At 40.5% G+C, this 19,971-nt stretch overlaps 1 protein-coding gene across 3 annotated transcripts in view; it reads right to left on the bottom strand.

Annotated features, from left to right (window-relative positions):
- cep192 (centrosomal protein 192) overlaps positions 1-19,971 on the bottom strand; it is a 101,809-nt gene that overhangs the window by 41,473 nt on the left and 40,365 nt on the right. For all 3 annotated transcript variants that reach the window (XM_059022705.1, XM_059022707.1, XM_059022706.1), the window contains 10 exons: positions 18,793-18,857; positions 18,369-18,584; positions 18,078-18,216; positions 16,219-16,322; positions 9,716-10,856; positions 4,724-4,856; positions 4,405-4,579; positions 2,427-3,237; positions 1,945-2,093; positions 947-1,177 (listed from right to left, as the gene is read on the bottom strand). In XM_059022705.1, the coding sequence (XP_058878688.1) occupies positions 947-1,177; positions 1,945-2,093; positions 2,427-3,237; positions 4,405-4,579; positions 4,724-4,856; positions 9,716-10,856; positions 16,219-16,322; positions 18,078-18,216; positions 18,369-18,584; positions 18,793-18,857 (3,164 nt within the window). The remainder of the gene's footprint in view (positions 1-946; positions 1,178-1,944; positions 2,094-2,426; positions 3,238-4,404; positions 4,580-4,723; positions 4,857-9,715; positions 10,857-16,218; positions 16,323-18,077; positions 18,217-18,368; positions 18,585-18,792; positions 18,858-19,971) is intronic.

The raw sequence follows: 19,971 nt of genomic DNA, 5'->3' as shown, positions 1-19,971 counted from the left end.
GACATTATTATGTTCCTTAACACAATTAAAATATAAACCATGGACAACACTCTTGTTACTAACTGCTGTGGACAGTGATAACTTTAACACTAGAACTGCCATGCCAAATTGCCATGCCATATGACCGTTTTTGGGTTTACAATTTAAGTAAGTCTGCATTAGTGAATCCCATGCACATGTCCACTCTTGACTTTTCCTAAATATATGAAGTAAATAACTAGACGGTGTTTGAGCAGCAGATTCGCAAAAATGACAAAATTATAAAAATGCATCTCTAGAACCACCAGACTGGTCATATTGACCGGGCATTACAATACGAGAGAGTCAGGACAGATAAGACAGACCAGTTTGTAAAGCATTACTAGCAATGTTACACAGTAATCCACAGCTCCACATGCATTACTGCAGTTTTTTCTTTTTTACCCTTTCATAACGTGAACAAAATCAATGCTGTGATTGGTAGTGAAAAATTAGGCATCGCCCCAGCCTTCAATAAATCTGAACACAAAGAAGTTACCAAGGCTCCTTATAGTGAAATAGATGCCACCAAACAACTTTTGGTATATACATTTCTACACTATATACATATGCAAACTTTCATTTGTTTTACTTTATGGAGCAATCTGCATGGAAATTGGCAGGCGAGACATGCTGAACAATATCTGACGCAGGGCATCGCCGTTGCCACGGAATACCAATCAAAATAGCTGCTACATGGACTTCTAGTACAGAGCATTTTATTAGAATTAATAACTAACTATTAGAACAAAAGAACTGTATTAGAACAAAAGGTAAAACATGTCTCAAAGTACTTTATGCAGGAATGCTTAATAAAATCTATACAAAATAAAAGGCCCTACTCCATCAGCAGGTAAAAGAAAAGAACCGATTAGTTATTGAGCATCATGTTGTCATTAAAAAAAAAAAAAACTAATCAATAATTTACCTCTATGGATGGGGTTTCTGCCATGGCCATCATAAGCACCTTCCCTGCGAATGCTTCAGCCTGTGCAACTACCTCTGTATCAGCAGAGACAGGCCAGGAGGACACGCTGAGCACACACTGGTACACTCCAGGGTGAGGAGGAATGAAGAGCACCTTCTGCTCTTCTGTGGTTTTGGGACCAATGATGGTCTTATTTTTCACAATTAGCCATTGATGAGGCAAAGATTCCACCTAAAAAAGGAATATGGCTGAAGTTAAGGCAGAAGTCTGCATACATTTTCAATTCGTGCTGGGTCGAACACAGGATTTTCATGTTCGGATATTTCGCTCATAATTTAAATATTCGTTCGGATATTCGTTTGTTTTCCAAAAAGTAATAAAAGCCATTATATTGCTCTGAACGGAGGCAGAGACATCATGGCCCCTGTGCGTGTGCCTTTATTTCACAGGAAAAAAAACTCACCGTTTTGGTTGTCATTTATTACATTCTACATAAAGTAAAAAAAAAAATAGACAATATATACAGTCAATATGAAAATCACTAGACAACATTTTCAGGAAGTTGGGTACTGTTTAAGCGAGGCATTTCAGAATTATGTGCTTGCCTTGTTTCTGTCCCATGAGATTCTGGCTCGCTCTAAAAGCAGCACAACGCATTTTGTCCCAAATGGCTTTCCATAAAAATCAAAATGCGTGCGTGCGCATAATCTGTTTTTTACTTTTTGCTGTCTAAAACTTTTAAATAGAGACTCAAGAGCTGCTGTGGATTTTTTTTTTTAAACTTTCAGTAAGTGCAAGGTATTTTTGTCATTTGTAGCGAATACAAACATCTGATTTTTGTATCCCAATACATGCCAAAAAATATTTGTTCGAATATTCGGATATTTGTCCCAGCAGTATTTTCAATTAATAAATTCAAAGCCATTTTAAAATTGTCTAAGAAATATACTTGCACACAGAGGGGGGATAAAAAGAAAGATGCAAGTACACACACAGACCTTTTCTCCATTGATGGACAAACTGTGGATTGCTATGTTGACCTGCATCCAGCGATCAGTCGGATTAAACATGCCGAGTGAATTTTGTGATGCAATTCCCACACAGCAAGCATTTGGAAACTTCAGCTCCTCTGGCACAACAACATGGCCTGAAATGCAAGAGAGGTTGTACTTTTAAACTATAATCTTTTTTCAGAGGGATTGCATTCCATTTTATCTACTGGATTTGGTTCTAAACACATGGACATTAGCCAGTCAACCAAATTTGGAAAGATTAAAAAAACTTCCCTTTGATACATTTAGTAAACCGACCAAAAATGTAATAAAAAACTGAATACAAACCATCTTTCCAATTTAGCTCCTTACAAAAGTATGCAAAGAGTGGACAAAACTTATCTTGCAAAAAACGTGTAAACAGTATGGTTTGCCATGTTAATGTTAAAGAAAAGCTATATATTTTTTACAGTAATCACACAGCTTACCACTTCCAATTCCTCCTCCATTCCATCCACCTAAACCCCCCACTTCAATCTCATGGGTTTGGTATGGCTTTCCAGCATTAAGATTTTGGTCTATGGCCGAGGAATGAGCATTGTAGAACTGGGCTGCATTTAAGAATCCTGCTACTTGATGGGTTGCTGAAACACCTAGAGGAACAGTATTTTGGACATGGCCGGGTGAGAGATTAGCTCTAGGCAACCCAACAGGAACCCCATACGGTCCAGAATGTGCCCCCATTCCATAGGGATGCAGAGTGGGCAGATTTCCAAGGTACTGCTGTGCTATCGGACTTGTAAAAAGAGAGTGTCCAGTAAGGAGAGTAGGAAGTGCAGGAGCCACACAAGGAACATTAGAAACTCCATGCGGTTTGAAGCTTGAAATAGGAACATATCTACAGTCATCTGGTGTAAACATTCCTGCACCTCTATTAGCAAAAAACATGTTTAACGAGGGTGTCTCTCCAGCACCATTTTTCCAAGTTTGATTTACATTTTCGGGCTGGTCCATGGCATTGGAAGAATTAGAACTTGTATAATTTTCCCGTTCCTGGTTTGTCAGACATGGCTCCGATTGCTGCTTTCCAATTTCTGAGGTTAACTTAGTGCGATTATTATGTTCACTTTTGCTGCGAGCACCCATGGATTCAGCTGACTGATGTCTGTTGCTACGCTTCGGTTTTGGGCTGGCGCTTGAAGGGGCAGCATCAGCTTTACCACTGGCAAGGTCCTGGTCTACTGGAGGGGTTGGACTTGCACGAACAATGGTGGTGCTCAGCTGAATAGTGTCATTATTCTAGGATAGAGAAAAGAAGTGGATGTGTCATTCATCTATAACTTGCCTATTCAAAAAAGCAGAGACAAAATGGTTACCGAGAAGACCCAGGTATAGTCTGGGTGTTTGAATATTTGCTGTAACACATGCTGACATTTGTTGCTGTAAAGTCAGCTATGTTTTTTCAAAGCAACTACAGAAGTACTAGAATATGTTTAATTACTACATTGTTTGAAAGAGCTTTAGGAATACAAATGAAACACTCCTCTATTGAATTCATCTTGTGAACCATTTGACTCATGACTTCAGTATTGCACCGTGTGAAATGTGTTGAAATAGAAGACTCCATTAACCCTTTGCGGTCCATTGTCGGACTGGGTCCGACATTGCAATTATTCCTCACAGGTCCTTTGTCGGACTGGGTCCGACATCATTATAGCAACGCAATAAACGGGTGTTTAGTCGTTTTTTCTCCGGAAAAAGCAGAGAAAACCATTCAATTGCCGAGTGGGAGCGACAGGAGCCGAGACAAGTCGGGGGGAAAAAAAAAAAAAAAGGCGTATCTCATGAATAGTCATACATGGTATCAGGTATCAGATAATGGGGCGTTCATAGTAAACAAGCTGGCTGAGTGCGTCAGCGCACTGAGACTATCATGGACATTTGCAGAGCTTTTTTCAGATGTTATAGTAATAAAATAATGACTTGGATCGCATTATTGAGGAGTTTGGTGATAAAACGAGTGATCCGGAGATGATCGATCGGTATGTACGACTATTATTATTATTATTATTTATTTCTTACATAGCTGAACGCTATAGCAAACGAAAGGGTGGGGCGGGGCTGGACATGCCTAGTGTGTGCAGGGCCATTTAAACCCGTTTGACTGTGAAAAAAAAATACTTTTAAACAGCGCGTATAAAATTAACTGCGCGTGTGAAAATTAATTAGACCTGGCGTGCCTGACGCGCGATTAATAAATGGACCGCAAAGGGTTAAAACCACTTCAGGTGAGCAAGTACTTAACACTTTTACAATTCAGTTTGAACAATTCAGCTTGGTTCACTGTGGCATGTTTTTAAATGTTTGAATGCAAATAAAACTGACAAAATACTACAAGAAAATGTAATCTGACAACTTTATAGTGCCCTTCATGTAGGCATTACAGATTATCTATCTATCTCTTACCTTGGGTTTTTCTGGACTCCGAATGATTGTGCTGTTCTGCAGTGTACCGTCATACACCGAGACATAGGTTAATCTGCTAAGACTTAGACTTGAACAGTCAGACTGGGGAGACAAGCTTCCACAAATATGTCTCTCAACTGAACTTGCAGAGGAAGTCGGAGAGTTACTGGAGGACCTTTAAAGTCAAAGTCAGGGACAAGTTTTATTGAAAAAAGACACTAACAATTAATTTCATGATCAAGCCACAACAATGAATTATGTTTCTATAAAACAGAACAGCATCAGAAGGAAATACATCACAAAAGGAAAACATAGTTACCCTTTAACAGTTTCCATTCCAGATACCTGGCTTGGAGAAGAATGAGTCAAAGGAGAAGTGGATGGTCTAAAACTAAATTGAGTATCTTCAGGATACTGGACATCTTGTTCTGGCACCTTGGCTTTTGTTGAATCTGTAACAGTTTCACATTTTTAGTTAAAAAAGCTTCAATTCCTCTGTGGACAAATAATTTCATACACAAATAAATAATGTTCCCAGGAATAGAAATTAACCATTACCGAATAACATATATACAAAATCAGTGGCGACTGGTGGTTTTTTTTTTTTTTAAAAAAGGAGGGCTAGAGAGGGGCTATTGGAATCAAAATGGATTTAAAATTAGGAGTTTTTGCCACTGATCAACACAAAAAAAGTCCATAATGTCAAAGTGAAAAATAAAATCTACAAATTGTTCTAAATTAATTACAAATATAAAACAGAAAATAATTGATTGCATAAGTATTCACCCCCTTTGCTATGACACACATAAATAAGCTCTGGTGCAACAAATTGTCTTTAGAAGTCACATAATTTGTTGAATGGAGTCCACCTGTGTGCAATTAAGGTGTTTCACATGATTTCAGGTTAAATACACCTGTCACTGGGAGGTCCCACAGTTGGTTAGTACATTTCCTAACAAAAACTACATGAAGACGAAGGAACATTCAAAGCAAATTCGGAATAAGGTTCAAATCAGGGACAGGATATAAGAACATTTCCAAGGCATTGAAAATCCCCCGGAGCACAGTAAAGTCCATTATTAAGAAATTGAGAGAATATGGCACAACTGTGAATCTGTCTAGAACAGGCCGTCCTCAAAAACTGAGCGAGTATCCGGGCGAGAAGGGCACTAGTCAGGGAGGCCACCAAGAGGCCTATGGCAACTCTAAAGGAGTTACAGTCTTCCACGGCTGAGCTGGGAGAAACTGTGCATACCGCAACAATAGCCCGGGTGCTTCACAAAACTGGCCTTTATGGGACAGTGGCAAAAAGAAAGCCATTGCTGAAAAAAAACACATCAAATCTCGGCTAGAGTTTGCCAGAAGGCATGTGGGAGACTCTGAGACCAAGTGGAAGAAGATTCTATGGTCTGATGAGACCAAAATAGAGATTTTTGGCCTCAACGCTAAGCGCTGTTTGGCGCAAGCCTAACACCGCACATCATCCTGAGAACACCATCCCCTACCGTGAAGCATGGTGGTGGCAGCATCATCATGCTAAGGGGATGCTTCTCTGCATCAGGGCCTGGAAAGCTCGTAAAGATAGAGGGCAAAATGGATGCAGCAAAGTATAGAGAAATCCTGGAGGAAAACCTGCTGAAGTCTGCAAGAGACCTGGGACTTGGGAGAAGATTCATCTTCCAGCAGGACAATGACCCCAAACACAGCCAAAGCCACACTGGAGTGGCTTAAAAACAAAAAGGTCAATGTCCTGGGGTGGCCCAGTCAAAGCCCAGACCTCAATCCAATTGAGAATATGTGGAAAGAGTTGAAAATTGCTGTTCACCAAAGGTCCCCATCCAACCTGACAGAGCTTGAGCAATTTTGCAAAGAATGGACAAAAATTGCAGTGTCCAGATGTGCAAAGCTGGTAGAGACTTATCCAAATAGACTCATGGCTGTAATTGCTGCCAAAGGTGCCTCTACCAAATAGACTCAAGGGGGTGAATAGTTACACAATCAATTATTTTCTGTTTTGTATTTGTAATTAATTTAGAACAATTTGTAGATTTTATTTTTCACTTTGTCATTATGGACTTTTTTTATGTTGATCAGTGGCAAAAACTCCCAATTAAATCCATTTTGATTCCATGTTGTAACACAATAAAATGTGGAAATGTCCAAGGGGGGTGAATACTTTTGAGAGCCAGTGTGTATGTATGTAATTATATTAGTTGGCAATAGTATCAACCTCTGTCTCAATCTCCTGCTGTCAAATGCACGCACCCACACGGTTACTCTTTCTAAACAAAGGATTTAGGGGAGCTCCCTAATAAAGGGTGAATCTCAAAACAATAATTGTGTCAATATAGTAATTGTTACAACTGTGTATATTGGTATTTAAAACAGGATTCACTCATCTGACTTTACATATCCGCCCTTACTCTGGTCCCACCAGAGTCGGATATGCGACTGACTACTGTATATACAGGCGCCAACAAGAAAATAGCGACTCAGTAAGGGAGTGTGTGAAATGCAGAAAAGGACCGAATCCCGGGGGAAGGGACAGGCAGAGCCGCCTGCTTCGCAGAGCACACAGTGCCGCAATGGGACAAATCAGAACCTAGGCTAAGATAGAATTATATAAAATTAAAGAGAAATTATTTAATTTTGAAATGAGAGAAATGGAATCATCAACATCTTAGTTTTATAGACTAAAAATCTGAGCTCACTCTCTTCCTCAGGCAGACAAAGAAAAATGGCGCTTATCCCCTTGCTATGGTCACAGATATCTCCTGGAAGCAGAGACAAGAAACGTGTAAATGCCAAAGCAGCCAGAGAAAATCCAAAGCAGACGCCAAAGGCAAAATACGTGGTTGGCTGCTCAGAGGACAGAAGCTTCATCACTTGTACACAGATTTGTTGCAGGACAACCCTAGCAATCTGTCTCACATTCTGGTTCTAATGAATTTACTCCTTACACTCAGCCCCTTCAACAGCCATCTGTGAGAGGATTTTCCTGCATGAACAGAGTGAAAACATGCTGTTGTACATCTCTGAAAACTGAGACATTAGATGGCCTGATGTTGCTGTCCACAAACGGTTGTGATGCTAACAGCTTCTTTCCAGACAAAGCTGTTAAATATAGCTTCTTCTCAAGCAAAGGGAGCAGGCATCTGACCCATAAAACTCCAGTTCAGAGTGGCAAAATGGGTTGACAGCCAGAGTGAGAATGAATGTGGATGAGGCTCAACCATCAGCATCCGGATGTGATGAATGTCATTCTGTAGCTAGTTAAGATATCTCATAGAATGACAGCATGGCTTGATTACAAGCTCACAGCACAAAGTTATGATCACTAATGTTTACTGTGCATTTTAGAAGCTTTGTGCAGAAACTGTGATGAGACAATTTGTGGAAATACTGTTAAAATGTGTATATATTAGGGGTTCCAGAGTGTCGCATCCAGTAAAGGCGCTCCACGTGGAATGTGCAGGATGCGCTCTATAGTCTGGACGTCGCCGGTTCGAGTCCAGGCTATTCCACAGGCGACCGTGGACGGGAGCTCCCAGGGGGCTGCGCACAATTGCCTGAGCTTCACCCGGGGTGAGGGAGGGAGGGTTAGGTCGGCCAGGGTGTCCTCTGCTCACCGCGCACCAGCGACCCCTGTAGTCTGGCCGACTACTAAAATTTTAAAAAAAAAAAAAGTGTATATTTCTTCACGTTTTGAAAAAATCATTTGGTTTAAGTCTTTGTTTCACAATGTCAGTAATTTTGTACAAATCACAGTCCATATGGTCGTTTATGGGCAACTTGAAATTTTTTTGGACAACCAAATGTCTACAATGGCCTGCCCAAAGGGCAAGTAGCATTACCAAAATTTTGCGAGCCCTGCATATACTGGCTTTGAAAACATTTTGCAAACTGAGTATTCCAATACTTGACAATCTTGAATCTCCAAACTCCCAGCACTAAATGTTCAATCAAATCCTCACTTAATATAAATCTTGATATCTCTGTATAGATAATCATACCCTCTTTAAAAAATATACAAAATATTTTAATGAGCAAGCAATCTAACAAGCAGAATGGTACCAACAGGTAAATACCTTGGTACAGTATCCACCACTTACATCGTACAGGGTTATTTCAGGCAGCCGTCTATATCAGACAAAGTGTTTACCATTCGCACTGATTTCAGTAGCAAAGGCATCGTTTATACCGTGTTAAGCACACTGCATATAATTTCAGGCAAACTCAGCCGTTTGGATCTTAAATGCCATTCACATAGATTTAAGTAACAAAACGAACTGCTTATACAGTAGTAATCACTCTTACTAATCCACCAATTAGCTGTTTTCACCTCGTTACCTTGCCATTCACATGGATTTCAATACAAAAGGAAGCACTTTACTGTAGTAAAAGCTTGACAGATCAATCAGCTGTTTGCACCTCATTACTGAGCGATTACCTCTGTACTGTACCTTGGCTATTTAATCCCTGAACGCAGTGTCGGGTTTACAGTTTGAAAAAACAGCACTGACTGCCAGAGCAAGCATGGCTGGAAAGAGAAAAGCAACATGCATCAGCATGAAAATAGTGTGTAAATCAAATTTCTCTTGGATGCTGTACGCTTGCTAAAGCATGCTTGGAACTGTCAGTCAGCAAGCAATGCAACGTTGCTTCAAAAAGCTGGGGATTCTTGATCGTCCAGATTCGCATCCCATAGTTCTTCACTGGAAACAAATTTGCAGTAATGTAGCCTACCTGTACTGTACATTTTTGCACTTTATTACATTCATAGGCTTTAATACATCTTTATTAGCTTAATGGAGTGTTTTTATAAAGATTTAACCGCATATACGCTTGTTTGTTTTGATTACTGCACTGGTGATTTGGGGGACATTTTGAATGTCAGGTTACTGTGTGGGAGTTTATACCATCCATCGCTTACTGCGGGTGAATCACCTTCACACAAATGCACCCGTTCCAAGTGGTGGCTTTAAAACTATGCCCCCCCCCCCCCCAGTACAGTAGTACCACAAATATGATCCACTTACTACCAATGCAGAATTACATTCTCTTCACTTTACCCTATAGTTTAAAAAAAAAAAAAAAAAAAAAAAGTTTGACCGAAGACTGTCAATGATAACACTATTAAAAGTACTGTAGTGATAATCTATTCTGCAATACAAAGACATGTAATAAGGTATCCGTGTGATGAAAAATGACAGGTACTGTATTTATTTAGTTGAGTGAAATACCTGTTTCATGCATCATAAAGATAAAAGTATTAACTCAATTTCTAACTTAAAACAAATTTGATGCTTACCAACTTGTTTCCCTGTAGCAGGCAAAGCACCAGTTTCAACAAAACTGACATGCTTTTCAGCTCCACTTAAAGCAGCATCAGTCACTGGCATTGCTTTCCCCGTTGGCCTGTTTCTAGATGATTTCATCTTTTCCTGATCTTTTCTTTGGGTATCAGAAGGGGGAACAGCACTTTGATTCCTGGGAGAAGACAAACTTGAAGATGCACTCTTCCTGCTTGCAGTAGTTTTTGAATCAGTGCTAGTTCTTGGTTTATCAGCTTTCAGACTGCCATGAGTAGTAGTAGCTGGACGAGGCCCTGAGCTAGAAACATGTAGTATTCCAGTATCAGATCTGATACTTGCCCCTCTGTTTCCTGAAGCCTGTTCTACATTGCTCACATTCACCACACTAGCACTTCCTTTCAGACTAGTTTTGTTCTTAACAGGGACAAACTTTCCAGAAGCGTTTACAAAAGACTTTTGATTTTGTTTCACCTGACCTGCACCGACAGATCTCGTCTCCATTGCAGAAAATGTTGCAGGGTTACCACTTGCTTGTGGTTTAGGGAGGGGTCTACGACCATTGCTGTGACACAAAGGCACAGAAATATCACAAACATTTGTCCTGTTAAAGCTGTTTCTATCTACAGGATATGGAACAGCTGTACTGTCATGTGCATTACTTTGCTTTTTATTGGCAGTATTTTCTTCCTTTAAAGTCTTTCTTTCACTGCATTCAGGGGGATTGGGTTCAGCGTGTCTTTGTGGGATGCTGGCGGAATCTGCCCAGTCAGGAGAATCAAAGCTGTAAGGCGACACAGAGCGAGTCTCAACCTCGCTGTCATAACCAACAGACTCAGTTTTTTTAAGGTACTTCTCCATGTCAAACATGTTTACTTCGCCAGCTGGACAGGTCTTATGCAGGGTTTCAAGAATCTCACTCTGTTCTTGATTTAGAGGGCTTGAGTTCTCACACACTCCTGCAGCTAAACGTTTGCTCCTATTTTTCGCTGACAGTTCCATTATCATGGCAGCAAGTTGTGCAGGATCTGCACTGACAGAAGCATCAGCTATGGCAGAAGCAATGGTACTTATGCTTAGAGGCAAGTTGGTCTTATTGGTTACATAGCTGCTATTACTGCTGGAATCAGGCTGGAACTCCTAAACAGTGAGAATGGAAAGAAAAAAAAAAGTTACATTGGTAAGAACATAACCAACTATTTCCATTACTTTACCTATTTAGGGATTAGGTATTTTTGTTTAATAGTAGTTTTACTTTTCAATATTCAACATAGTTTGTACAGTTAAACTACTTAAATGGACACACTACCAATATACATATATACACCAGTCAACAGTATCAGCTTGCAAAAGTGCCACTAAAAGCTAAATTGGAGGTTTTTTTTTTTTTTTTTTTTTTTTTTTTTTAAACCGAGTCCCAGAAAGCGTGCTAGATGTCAGTAACAATGTCTTCTTCTAAACAAAGCAATGACAATTCAAGCCTTCGCAAAATATCTGAGGAAGATATTTTCCCACTTGCAAAAAACATAATCTACTGCATGGCAATATTTTGGATATAAAAAAGAAAAAAAAAAAAAAGAGCTATATATGAAGACAGAGTGCCATTTTGTAGACTATGCAAAACATATTTCTGCTCGTGGTGGAAACACATCTGACCTTTACACACCTCAGGGACAATTATCCTGCAATTTACGCAGACATTTCAAAAGTTAATTTATGTGTCTTTTTGCTGCTTTTGGTGGTATTTACATATAAAAGTTTAAAGCATTTGTGAAAGGAAGCGCGACAGCTAAAATTACGTTTGGGTTATGTTTGAAATTACATTTCTCCCTTTACCTAGGGCCAGACGAATTGTAAAACGCAAGATTGTACATCAACATCAGTGCAGCAAAAGCCAGCTCTAGTCAGGCACAGGATCTAAATGCTGCAGTGGTTTATTTTATTGTATACAAAATTATGCCTTTTCAGACAGGAGAAAAAGAAACATTGAAAATGTTAGGTTATTATCATAGCCCTGATTACCCGAAATTGAAATGTAACCATTACTGAATGGGTATTTACAGCCTAAAAAAAAATACCAGAATCCTGAAAATTGTATACCAGTGCTGCTCTGCAGTCATGGCCCCGCCCCAGAGAGCACAAAAAGGACTGCACTCACAGATCTCAGCATCATTTTCCCTTCAAGCCTGCTACAATCATGGACGCAGCGACCTTGAATGTTAATGGTTACATTTCTATTTCAGGGAACCTGGGTTATGATAATAAACTAACATTCCCTTTCAAGTACGAAACGTAACCATTACCAATTGGGTGAGTGTACCAAAGCCGTCGCAAGGGCAAGATTGCAGACAACTGGCATGCTACAATGCAATGCTAAAAAGGTTGCCCTGTGCGTTACCATTCAGAACCCCAATAACAAGTAGCTAGGATGAAAAAATAAAGGAGAGTTTCACCTCTATGCCTCTGTTGTAAGGGCCGACTGGGAAGCTGCCCTTAACGCTCTAGTTCCAAAATCAGGGTTTTGAGGATCCACGACATTAAGTCTGTAGAACATAGTAAAGGTATGGGGAGCAGCCCACACCGCTGCCTTGCATTCTTGACAGACGCACCCTGGAATAAAGCCCACAAAATTGCCATGTCCCTGGTAGAATGAGCAGCAAGCTTTTCTGGAGGGGACAAGTTGGCCAGCTCATAGGCATTTGTGACCCTGTCTGCTATCCACGTGGACAGCATCTGCTTAGACAGGGTTTGGACTATGGAATGTTACGTAGACAAATTGTTCAGACTGATTCCAACTTTTCGTCCTGTCAATATAGTACGCCAGGGCCCGAACTGGGCAGAGCGTATGGAGCTACGCTCCCTGTAAGACTGGAAAGGAGGTGGATGGAAAGCGTCCAATTCCACAGACTGCCTGACATGGAATGCCAAGATAGTCTTCGGCAAAAAGGCAGGATTGGTACAGAGCATAACCTTTGTTCTGGCCACTGTAAAACTTAAGCAGGCTTTCGCTATCGAGAATGCCTGCATCTCGCTCACCAGCATCGCAGAAGTGATAGTGAGCAAGAAAGCTGCTTTAATTGATAAAAATGTCAGCTCAGCTGAATGCAAGGGCTCAAAAAAACAGAGGCTTCATGAGTGTGTTAAAACACCATGTTTAGCCTCCAGCAAGGAACAATGTCAATCATAGGCAGCCTAGGCAGCCAAAGCCACCAAGCCCCTTAAATCCCCCCCCCCCCCCGCCGCAGGAAATGAACTCCTGGGGAGAAAGAGTCAATCTTGTCATAACAAGCTGAAATAGCTGCCAGATAGACCTTTAACGTGGAGGGGGACTTCCCCTCGTAAAAAAAGGTCCTGCAAAAATTCCAGTATTGCTGCCATGACAAGTCATGGGGTTGAACCCATGAGGCAGACACCTCGCTTGTACCCATACTGGGAACGCGTGGATTCTGCTCTAGCACTGCTCTTCTGCTCTTCGTAGGGTGTCAATAACCATACTGCACTGACCCAGACAACTCAAATGCAGCCGTTCAGGGGCCAGATCCAGAGCTGCAGGCTCAAGATGCCATATGGTCCCCCATGCATGACTGAGCAGGTCGCGGCATGTTGGCAGTCCCCATGGCTGGTTGCTCATAAGCTGCATCAGAGTTGAAAACCAGTCTCCTGGGTCAAGGGGTTACTAGGAGCACCTTGGCCTGGTTCTGTCTGATTTTCTCCAGACACAGCAGCCACAAGTGTGCTACGGCATCTATTCCCAGCAGTTTCACGTCTCCTATTATATAGAACCAGAGGACAGTAGGTTATGGCAAAAAAAAGTCTATCTCTCCTCTCCCAAACCCCTCCCAGAGGAGGCTCACCACCTTGGGGTGAACCTGGCCTTGCAGAAATGCTGGAAATTCCCCTTGGGAGGAGGACCACAGCCCAGGTTTGTCACTCCGGGCAGATGCACTGGCTACAGGTGACATGAGGTTCTTGTGCACCCACAGCAAAAGCTTGCAAGCCACATGGAGACAGGAGGACCTGAGGCTGCCCTGGTGGCTGATGTAAGCCACCACTGTTGTGCTGACTGTACAGACAAGCACAGGACTCCCTCGAACTTCCTGCAAAAAATTCTGCAAGGCCAGGTAAACTGCCTACAGATGGAGACCCTGCCAACGGGGGTTCCCACACACCTTGCACACCCCGGCCACTCTACACAGCGCCCCAGCCCAGGCTGGATGCGTCCAAGGTGACTACCTCCCTTCTGGTGACACTGCCCAGCACTACACATAGGCGTAGATGGGCAGACTGTCTACCAAGACAGCACCTTTAGACAGTGGTGGGACAGAGTCAATAGGCGTTCGTGGATCAACATGGGCTAAAAAACCCTACTGTAGAGGTCTACAGAGGGCGCATGCGCAGGAGACCCAAAGGGAGGGTCTGGAAAGCTGCTGCTAACAGGCCCAGAAGCTTCTGGAACATTATTACCATGAGCGCTCTATTCTGTGCACTCTGCCATCAAAAGCACACTCCGAGATAGTAGGCTGTCTAGGAAAGAGTGAGCTGGCTCTTCACATGATTCACCACAAGGCCCAACCGTTGAAGGTGGCCAGTGACAAGTTCTGCATGGACCTCTGCCTGGGCTGGGCAGAAATTAGCCAGTCGTCCAGATAATTGAGTACTCTGATACCTTTGAATCTCAAAATGGGGCCAAGACAGCTTCCATGTACTTCGAGAAGGCACGTGAAGCTAGGGAGAGGCCAAATGCAAAGACACAGAACTCGTACACTGTTCCCTAAAAGGCGAACCGCAGGTACTTAATGTGCGCTGGTTTTATGGGGATGTTGTGGAAATATGCATCCTTGAGGTCCACCGTGGTGAACCAGTTACCTGGCCTGATTGGTTGCAACAGCTGTTGCATTTTCAATATTTTGAACCTCCTTCGGCTCAGATACAGGTTGACCGGTCTGAGGTCGAGGATCGGTCTGGAGACCACCATCTCGCTTTGGCACTAGGAAGTACCTGGAGTAGAACCCTTCCTCCAACTGGAGGGGGTATACCATGCGAATAGCCTGTTTTTGGAGCAGAGCTGCTACCTTCTGAGACATCACACCAAGGGAGGGGGACCATGCTTTAACTGCAGCGAATAGCCGGACTGAACGGTAGTAAGCACCAAGATGGCAGCGTATGCACAGACGCCAATAGCCCAGATGGCTCCCCGAGAAGGGGCCCTAGGCCTGTTGCAGCAAATTCCTAGGGCTGCATTACCTATTAAAAGCCTCTGTAATAAGTCACCGCGGGCCGGTTCCGAACATCACCTCTGGCAGCAGGCACAGCCAGCTATGCTGCTCTTTAAGACTGCTGGGGCCTGGGGCGCCAGTTTGGAGCTGGTTTACATACTGGAGGTGGTCACTTGGGAAGCAGACAAACCAGCTCCTTTGTGGATTGCCGTATGCACTAAGAGCGCTTAAGCATCTCTGGTTCAGTTACTGGTTGACACCAGGTTAGTTCGGTGGCTTTGGTACCATGTAGGACCGGGTCAGTACCGATTCAGTGACTCGAGCCGCTGGCTTCATACAGGGCTGTAGCGGGACATAGCTGTAGTGAACACAAATATGCACAATTAGTTAACTATTACAGCAATTAGTTCAAATATCACAATTTGTGTAAAAACACAAAAAAATGCTAAATATATACAGATAGAAGCAACAATGTACTTATCTGAACAAGGCTCTCAGGTCAGTCTTGAAATGAAAATGCTGCCAAGATCTGTGAGCACAGTCCTTTTGTGCCCTCGGGAGCGGGGTCACGATTGCGTCCCAGGCTCAAAGAGCGGCTTTGGTATACAATTTACAGGATTCGGGTCTTTAAGAGGTAAATACCCATTCAGTAATGGTTACATTTCAAACTTGAAAGGGAACGAATTGCTTGTCAAAACTATTTTAGTACTGATCACAATTTTTATTAATTATATTTATATATTATATATATATATATATATATATATATATATATATATATATATATATATATATATATATTTTAGCTCAAAAGAGCCAGCTGCCCAACGTTTCGATATGTTGTACATATCTTTCTCAAGGGAGCCTGTGTTTGAATCCAAACATTGGAGGTATTTATAGGTTTTTGACGGCATGACAACTACTTGTTATTGTTTACATTCAAATTCATGATTTATTCTTACATGATGTAATGGTGTTCTATATATATATATATATATATATATATATATATATATATATATAGACACACACACACACACACACACACACACACACACACACACAGTGTTGGGCATGAATAAAATCCAAATTTGATGCAACCACTTAGTATTTGCTTAGTTTTATAATTGCATGATATCTGATTTTAATATTAGTAAGGAATGTTTGACGGTGGTTATACTGTGGAAATTTTACAGTCTCACGCCCCGGTCTGATCGTGTATATCAATACCACAAAAAAAAAAAAAAACACAACACTACACCACACACAAAGTTGTAATTCTGTACCTTGCCCTTTTCTACAGAAACAGCAGTATGTAATTCTGGGTCGGCAATATTAAATGTTGCTGAAGGCAGCTGATCATTCTCTTCAAGTTGCTCTTCCAAATCATCTGCAAAATGAAAAAAAATAAATGAGCAGATTTTAAAAAATTGGTTAAGAAATATACTAGATTCTGAGTTGAAGTAAAGGCAAAAGTGGAGGAGCGGCGTGGACAAGGGGCGAAACAAGCAATATTACTATAATATTTTTAACATTAGCTAGATAGCTTACGTTTAGAATTAGGCATGTTTAAAATTCAAAAGGCACAGCACACAGTTATGTTAAAAGAATCAAGAAATGCAGTTAACATTCATAACAGTGAAATGCAAAGTAAACCGTTTGCCTGAAAAAAGGGTGCTGCGTAAGTCCACTGTAATATCATTCTACATTTCGAATTAGGCTTTTTACGGTTTTCACTTTAGAAAATTTAAATTAACTCTACGTGTGTGAAAGATAAGCAGTTGTCAGTTCTTGACTTTTGCTAAATACATGTATTAAAATACCCTGATGGCATTTGAAAGGCAGTATCGCTAAAATAATAATAAAAAGTTGTAATTCCCTCTACCTTTGACTGCCTTTTACAATACATGTTTTTATTTTGAATATAAGCTACAAGATTCTATTTTATTTTTATATATAAGCCTGTTATCTCTACTGGACTTGGCAGCCATCAATTCCTTCGTTTTGTACAAGGAATGCACTGGGGGAAATCAGTAGGAGAGATTTCATGTTGAAGCTAGCCACAGCGCTTCGGCAGAAACATTTCGATCAGAAAACTGCAAAAGCAGCAGGCTGCAGCAACTCAACCTGGATTCTGTGTTGCACCCAGTGACACACGCAAGAGAAAACACTGTCGTTTTAAATTAAAAAACTACTTTCGTTTTTACAGTTTTGTATGTACATATACCTGTTTACACACTAGTTTCATTTTCTGAAGTAGTGCTTATATGTGGCAAGTTAGAAAATAACCCCTTTTATGTTTAATAGTTCATTTAAATACAGAGTTTCGGCTGTGCAGATGTTTGACATGATGTGCTTGAATAACTCGAGTTGTATCCGATAGTGTCTTTCACTTTAATATTGATGTTATTTAATATTTAAACTGTACCCATCATAACGACTGCCGGCGGTGGTTTTAGGTATGAGTATAACCGTGGCGTTTCTAGTGTTAAATGGTGAAATACAAAACTAAAGGGTTTGCCTGAAAAAAGGGCGCTGCATATGTCCATTGTAATGTCATTTTTTAAATGTTCTTAACACACATTAACCTTTAAAGTCTATTGGTAAGAAAACAAACACACACCACGATTGTAGCTTAACAGGAAAGTGTAATCAAATCTGACTCAGAGTCCGTATTGTTGTATCCTAAATGAAGTGCTTACAATTTATTCAATCAATGCACAGAGCAACTACTGTACTGCACAGCTTGTTCTACTCACTTAAAGAGCGAGATTTGAAATCTCAGGCATTATTTGCACATGGTTATGTTTTTATTTTGCGCATGATTATTAGAAAACACTGAAAAATTGAGGTCAGCCTAGTGGGGGTGGGGCGATAGTTCAAACATAGAAGTTGACTCTGCAGAATCCGGTATCTAAGCATCGTATAAATAATATTTTTTGGCAATAATTCATATAACGACATGATTTGCAGTACAGAAATTGCAGATAGCACTACCAATGTATGTATTTTTTCACATTATTACTTGGATATCCCTAGAAACTAATATTTACAAACTCAGTTCAGGAGGGCTACACTTTGGCACATAGAAAATACTCTTGAATACACAAACCCAAAAAAATCCTTAAAAAAACAGGAGTTGTACCTGGATTCAAGGTTTTATCTTCATCTCCAAATTGTAGTGTATCATCTTGGTCCTGGTTGCTATAAGAAAAGTCTGAGGGTCTAATCAAAGCAAAGGGTTCTCTCTTCTCTGGAGATGTAATTAAATAACCAAACGAAGGCTGCAAGAGAAATATTTTACTTATTTTGAGTATGAAGTAGAACAAAACCCATAATGTTACAACATGAAGGCTGTAAGTTCTTATTATATTAATTCACTCACAGCATAAGGCAAAACAATTATACAGGATTGTATTCTATAAAATGCACCAACCCGTCTTATATCGTATTCAAAGTCCCCAAGGAACCCAAGAGCCTCCGATCTTTGGCCAAAGAACTGTCCCAAAGACAGTCGAAGATAGCTCTGATCACTTCTATCATAGTCAGAGGGAGCTTGTGATGCTCTCATTAGAACATAGTTGCTTGTAGGCAATTTCCATGAAGTATCTCCAAGTCCTAGACTTATATTCTGGGCATCTATCTTCTCTTCCTAAAACCAAAAATTGCATGGTAGTTTTCAGCTGTCAATTTTATTTAATTTATAAATACAAATTCTGCTGTAGTGTTCGTTCAACACAACAAATATTAAACATTTAAGATTTATGGCTAACAGACCATTAATTAAATTAAAACATTAAGCATTCACGTTGAATAAAAATAGCCCTGAAAAATTAGGTTAGGACTCAATGAACCCTTACCTGTATAAAGCAGTGTTCCTTTTCAAATTCCTCCTCATCTTCAGCAATTTTTTCAATAATGTTTGCTTTGGAGACACAAATATGTCAAAATGAATTCATGCTTTATGACTTTATGCAACAGAGTAAAAGTGGTAACTGGTACACTTGGTCACCTTCAACTTCTGTAAAAATAAAAGTTAGAATCTAATGTGCAAATAAAGCGCTAGAGCACCACCTTGCATGTACAAAAAAAAAAAAAACACTCCACACACGACAAGGAGTACTTTGGCTCAACAAGTCTGCACCCTTAATACGGTTGCCTAAAAAAATTGGTCGCCAAATTCAAATTGTTGGGTATCACTTTAAGAGCAAGTTGGTTGCCAAGATATCCAAATGCTTAAAATACAACAAACGCATGACACTAAAAGCGATACTAAACTTGTCTGCTGCCTCATTCAGCAGATTGGGCCTCTGAATCCGACAGTTTTAGTTTCATTGTTGACAAAACAGTGTTTCTGAATTCCTTGGAATGTTTAGAGGGGTGGGGGAGGAGAAAAAATAAAAATCAATAAATTACTAACGTAAATCAAATTTATTTTTATTCAAAATGTAGAAAAATGAAATAAATGGACGGTAGAAAAATAAAATTAGCTCAAATTAAAACTATAAAAATGTAGAAAATCAAAAAGTTATATTTTACATAAGCGGATCAATTGAGCATTAGCTGAACTCGTTTCTCTCCAACACCAACTCAACCAGACTCAGAGTTTGGGAGACATGTTGAATTAGGACATAGCTGGTACATTTGGCAGCACTGAGTGAGCATTTTTGAGGCTGTACCAGGACACGTTAGGCAGCACAGAAGTGGTTAAAATTACATTTAGTAGTTTCCCCCTGCCCCACAGCAGTTACTTCAGTAGCACATTGACCTGGCTACTGATGTCTGGGTAGGTGTGCACTTCATTACAGTTCCAAGTATTTCTATGCTTTCTGCTTTCACCATTCAGATGTTCAGTTTAAGAAATAAACTCCCTTTTCCCTGCAACAGTTGACACTGCTTTAGTACAAAACTGATACTTTTGCCGTTTTTCATTATGGCAACATTAATTAACGTGCCTGCCTCTCTGGCTGAAGCTCATGATCTAACTAGTGAAAGCTGCTGCGCAATTAAGTACAACCAAATCTGTTACATCTGGGACA

The sequence above is a fragment of the Acipenser ruthenus genome, chromosome 4 (assembly GCF_902713425.1).
Source record: "Acipenser ruthenus chromosome 4, fAciRut3.2 maternal haplotype, whole genome shotgun sequence".
NCBI classification, from domain to species: Eukaryota; Metazoa; Chordata; class Actinopteri; order Acipenseriformes; family Acipenseridae; genus Acipenser; species Acipenser ruthenus.
This window is presented reverse-complemented; position numbering and strand designations above follow the sequence as displayed.